At 44.5% G+C, this 6,000-nt stretch overlaps 1 protein-coding gene across 1 annotated transcript in view; it reads right to left on the minus strand.

Annotated features, from left to right (window-relative positions):
• The window catches only part of gpc4 (glypican 4), a 32,531-nt gene extending 26,799 nt beyond the window's left edge, over nt 1–5,732 (minus strand). Inside the window, exon 1 of the mRNA XM_056600163.1 lies at nt 4,987–5,732. Within this exon, the coding sequence (XP_056456138.1) occupies nt 4,987–5,143 (157 nt within the window). The 5' untranslated portion in view covers nt 5,144–5,732. The remainder of the gene's footprint in view (nt 1–4,986) is intronic.
• Between the last annotated feature and the right edge of the window lie 268 nt (nt 5,733–6,000).

Raw genomic sequence — 6,000 nt, forward strand, 5'->3', positions numbered from 1 at the left:
CCAAACTCAAAAGACAGATCATTTCTCCTGCCATTTAAGAGGGGGGGGGGGGGGGGAGATGAGGAGGAGAGGGGGGGGGGTGGGTTGTCCTTCCTCTGAGAAAACCCTTTGCGCTTCTTTTTTCTGCCAGCCGTCAAATCCCCTTCTCCTTCTCCATAGGCCTCTGTGGGCCGCTCCATCCCGCTCTTTGTTGCCCCGTGTTCCCAGCTACAGGGCTCCCTGTGTGTGGGTCTAGGTGGTCCGGTGTGGAATGTCATGAGGAGGGGAGGGGGGGTGGGGGGGGGGGCAGACTGGCCTCAAGAGGGGGTGCTCAATTGTTCCCACACACAACATCCACCCCCCACTGATCTGTCGCTCACTCAGCCATTGGTGGATGGGGTGGGGGGGGGGGGGGGGGGTCTACGGCGCAAAAGATGCAGTGACATGGCCTTGCGGACACACACACACACACACACACACACACACACACACACACACACACACACACACACACACACACACACACACACACACACACACACACACACACACACACACACACACACACACCAAATGCTTTCAAGTATATGGGAGCAAAGACACATTCCAAGCCCTAAATGTAACATTGTATGCCTGCTTAAAATGCAACAATAGATCTAGCAAAACTGGAAAAGAGTTTGAATCAAGTCCACCCCAAGTCCAAAGGTACAGTAGGAATGTAAATGTAGTGCCAGGTCCCAGTGCTGCACTACACTCACATTGCTAGTTTTCCCATGCAGGCTCTGATAAGGCTATTTGTTTTAACACAGGGGGCGGGTGGGGGTGATAGGGCAGCTGTTCCTCACTCACAGGATGCCGACCGGGACCCCTGCACACTGAATCGCCCGCCCTGCATCTTACAGGAAGTGCTGATAAGGCGTTGGAGCAAACACAAGCACTGGCAGGCACGTGCGCTCGCTCGCTCGCTCTCTCCCCCCACCGCGTGGAACGGACGCTAGTCGCCAGCGGCCCCTAAGCCCCAGCTAGCTGCTAGCATCCCCCCCGGATTCACAAGACCTTAGCCTCATGATAGCTCCACTCAATTAGCCCTGAGCCCTGACTGCAGTTGAAACAAAAGGGCGCCACGCGTTGCTCGAGCAATGTCGTTATAACAGCATACAGAGGATCACGCACAGACGTTAAATACTGTACGTGAAATAAACACTTACATAGCTCCCGAATTAGTGGGGAGGTGTTTGTAAGACGGGAAAGACGACGTTCCTCCACTTATTTGTAGGAGTAAGGTAAGATTGCAGCTGCTACTGAAACGGAGAAGCCGTACAAGTGTGTAGAGTTGGCTTTGTTAAAGAATAGTGGCATGTTAGAACAGTAACTTATGAACCTCGGTGGTATGGGCCTTTAAGTTATGCAGACTAATTACATATGGCCTATTTGTAGGCTTTATCTGCTATACCCCCTGAAAGTTGTTTAGGCTAGTGCCAACAGGTGAAGGCAGCCATATGGTGAGCATTGCACTGCAGTAGCAGAGTAGTAGAGAATTGTGGTTACAGTATAACAGTTGTGCGCATAACGCATTTCTTACCACCTTCTTGTATTTAGTGTCAGTCATGGTGGCCATGCGACTGACCATGGCCAATCAACTAAAGAAAACCAGCAGCAGCAAATACAGTAAGTTCCAACTTACTTTAGTGAAAAACACATGTTACTTTAGGAAGGACCAGCATTAGACAAAAAATAAGTGTATCATTATAACTTTTGTGCCGCTTGCCTAAGAAATTGGCATTTAACATTCACATATCTTTAGTAGTAACTATGAATAACAAAGATATATAGTGCGATAACTGTGATAAACGTTAGCCAACCAGATAAAACATGCAGAGTTTGCGATAAGTAGTACACAATCCCATCCAACAGTGAATGCTCTTCAAGGGTTTACGACACTGACCTTGAAAGGAAAGTTAATAAACTGGCCAATGGTTTATTAGTTAATAATTACAACTGATAACACCGTGGTCCTGTATCAAGTGGACCTGAGGAGTGCACTCAAATATTGTCTCTCCAGCTTGGCCTGATTGCCTCTGTGTCCCTTCAGCTTATCTTATCGGCCGAGTGTCACTGCAATAGCGTAACCCATCATTTACCAAACTTTAAATATGAAAGGCCCACACAGCTGCAGGGCTCAGGGAGAGCCAAGTTCTGTACCGGGAGATGTTCAGAGCTTACAGGGAGGCCAAAATACTGAGGTCATGGATGCTTTGAGTTTCAGCCATAACGCAGTGAACTGATTATAAAAAGGTTGTGTCTCAAGCTGAAATCTGAAGCGCCTTCCTTTTTTTTTTTGTTACTTTGATTTTTGCCATTGTCCCATACCTGCGGCATGACATCAACCTAGACGGGCCGGGGTATAACCAAAACATCTTGTGCTTGATGAGTTTCGGAAAGAGGCGAGAAGAAGAGCGCATGCACTGCTGGGACAGGCCCTGGAATGAGGAGCTGTTGACATGGCTGATATAAATCTGGTCAGTGTTAACTGCTGCTCCCTGGTTCTTCTGAAGAGCACTTGTCCCGCTTCACCACTCTGCACCAACTTATTGAACTGGTTGATTACTGTACCGCGGCATCACATCAAAGCCGGAGAGCCGATATACCAAATAAAAATAAGATCTGCCCCCCCTGCTTACGTAGCTGTGTAGAATTGAGATTATTATTAATACATTGTAACAATATCCATCTGTTAATATGAAGGCTATGTGATCAACAATAGACCCAAGAGAAAATTCTCGTCCGTCTGAAATATTTAAAGGCAGGTTTGGAACTGATGAGGCAACAGATTGGAACCATGGGATCGCAAATGTCTCTGTTGTTCTTTCACAGAACTTAATATCGGCTGTGCTGCGGGACTGAAGTTTTCCATTACAATTTGATTGCATTAAAATGGGTTTGCTTTAATCTGATTCTAAATGGTAACATTTAACTCCAAGCATCCAATCATAATAAAAAGATGTTTGTGGGATGAGATGCCTGTTTGGATCGCTGCCTTGCCAATAATCCACCCTTCTGATTTATGGTCCCAGCGGAAAACAAGAAACGTGTTAAGAGGGGTTGCAAAGAAAATGAACACATTTTTTGACAGATAATGTGGATATGAAACACTGGGTGCAGATATGCGCTGTAACATCCCAAAATTCCAATGCAAATAAAACTGTCACCAGATAATCTGGTGGGGAAAAAAGAGCCAGCAAAGAAGTAGAGCAAAGATTGTCCCCCGACTAAAATGAAATATTGTTTCCCCACAGTGAAAGGCCTTTCCATCTCTTGCTTGTCTCGTTTTGCCTTTGATGACGGCAGACCTTGTCTGGCCTTCTATGGATCTATTATCTCGGTCTCTATTGACAGAGAGCTGCTGCTTGAGGTCGACCCGGTCCAAGGAGAAGAATACACCAGCAATCCATAGCGGGGACAGACACACGTGTGTGCACAGCAACACAAACCCCACACACAACAAACCTGATCTCATTCAGGGATCTCATTCAGACCCCCAGAAATGTGCCACAATTAAATACAACATGTTGGGGTGCTCTCAACAACGCTTAGCATCACAATGACAATACAGACAGGAGACAAAGAAGTGATAGGCTTGTGTGAAATGCAGGAATAAGTCCTCAGCCATTCTGACAGTTACCTCCCGACTTACATTTTAATGAGCCTATGTGGCACAACCGAGGAAAAGACTTTACGAATCTACTATGCATTGCAAACTAAAAAGATAACTCTGAATGTTCATGCTTTTCGAGTGGAATTAAACATTTAGCCATTCACACAACTTTAGAGGGGCTGTTGGTGTGACTTACATCACACATCACTCTGAAAACAATACTACAGTAACCAAGCCTGAACGATTTTTTTTTTTAAGATGATTTATACCAAAACATCTTGTTTCATTCATGACTTTAAGGCCTTATCTGGCCCATTTTATAATATTTTGAAACCAATAGAAATGAAAACAGCTAAAATGACATTTCAAATCTAATGCCAGTGAGTATGTCTACACAAAAAACGACAGCATAATCTGAGATGGGTGAGCTCTTTATCTTATCAAAAATGATTTGACTGCAGAAGTATCTCACAATTACAACATTTTACGGGGTTAGATAACACTGAACCACGTTAGTAAAATAAGCAGACTGGTATTTAGTAGGCATTATCTTATCTGAGTATTTAATTATTTTCAACTGACACACCAAAATGAAAAAGGAAAGGCGATGTAAAGTATGCATTGCACAGTGAAATTTCCAACCCCATCCCCCTTCTCCTCCCCCTTGGCTTCACTGAAAAAGCCCCCCTTCCAAGTTTCCATTACTGAGTTTAACTGATTGTCAACTAAATGGATTTGCCTTCTTATCTCTCGCCCACCCTACTATCACATTAAACAAATAGCCTCGATAGTTCAGAAATGTGTGGTAGACCATTTATGGCTAAACACCCAGCACCATGTCCTCAAGAGTTGGCCACAGAGAGCAGGGCCCTGAGCAGACGTTGAACAGACAGAAAACACACTGTTGTGTGCGTGTTTCTTGTTTACACAGGAATGCTTACAAAATCACTGCAGGTAGCCGATACTTCATGTGCAAAACCAACCAGTGCGGAAACGGGGATCTAAACATTGCCGAAGTGAATTGTGTGAGGGAGATACTTTTGTATATTTATACTAGCTCGTGTTGTTTTTAATTGTCTGAAGACTTCCTACAATAACTCCTTTTGGTTTGACATTTAAACGGAACAATCAATGCAAATCGACCCGGGCGATAGTCCAACATCAGCAGCTTAAACGAGGAAAAAATAAATATAGAATCATGTTCTATGTTTAACTTAACCACAAGGCCCCTCACAGAAACACCAATAATACTTTAACCAAATTGACAGTGGCAAAAAGTGAATGGGGGGGAAAGAAACGTCAAGGTAAGTGCAATTGAGCAGGGTATAGCTGGTGATCGTCCACACACTCACCTTGCACCCCTTTGTTGGGAACATCGTTGATGTTGAAGCCCTTGGAGCTGTAAGCAGCCCGAACGTCATTGCAGTTTTTCGTCTTTGGCTCCGCGGCGATGGAAACAAAAAGCACGACTAACGCGTACAACGCGGAGAACACCAACATCTTCTTCATGGTGTGGGGGGAACGAGCAGGGTAGAAGGAGAGGAAAAAATAAAACAGCTATGCTTCGTGTCGCTTATTCACTAGCACGGCGTTTCAACCAACTCCCACGTTGTTGAGTTTCCTCACGCAAACACGATCATTCCCTGCAGTGGCTCGGAGTTAGCGAGGATACTTCATGGACACGGTTCTTCTCGGGTCACTTTGGAAGCGCTGCAAGAGGTCGGGGAGAAACATACGCACGTTTGGAGAGTTTGTTCGTTTATAAAAAGGTTATCCTTGAACGCAAGTTAGTAAAGAGTTCCAGACTCGTTACGATAAAAAAAAAGGGAAACACAACATTAGTTGAGGAAAAATGATATACAGACAAGTTGAAAGTACTACGCTCGTGCGGTTGTGGATCTCGATGAACCCCCGAAGCAGTACCGATAAAAAGTTGCTTTAAAAGTTTTTTTTTCTTTTCTTAAATCTTCGGTTTTCACGTTTTCTTTTCAGACGGCACACTGAACTGTATTCCCTGCGTACTGAAATCCAGATGCGAGTGTAGCGAAATCCCGGTGGATAGCCAGCACTGAGAGTTCCGGGGACAAAGACTTGGCAACTTAAAATTCCAGGGGTGGAGCATGGAGCAGGCGGCTCAAATTTGGACCTCGACAGGTCTCTGTCTTTCTAATGCGAGTGCATGGGTGCTGTAAAATCAGGACTGGATTTAAAAGGGGAATTGTCTTATACTTCATGGAACTATTTTCCAACATGTATTTTATTTATTATCAATGGATCATATATCTTTCATGAAGCCATTTAGGGAATTTCTAAAACACTCAAAATCAAAGGCTATGTTATACCCTCACTCTTTTCAAGGGAGTTAA

Source organism: Gadus chalcogrammus, chromosome 10 (assembly GCF_026213295.1).
Source record: "Gadus chalcogrammus isolate NIFS_2021 chromosome 10, NIFS_Gcha_1.0, whole genome shotgun sequence".
Classification (NCBI taxonomy): domain Eukaryota; kingdom Metazoa; phylum Chordata; class Actinopteri; order Gadiformes; family Gadidae; genus Gadus; species Gadus chalcogrammus.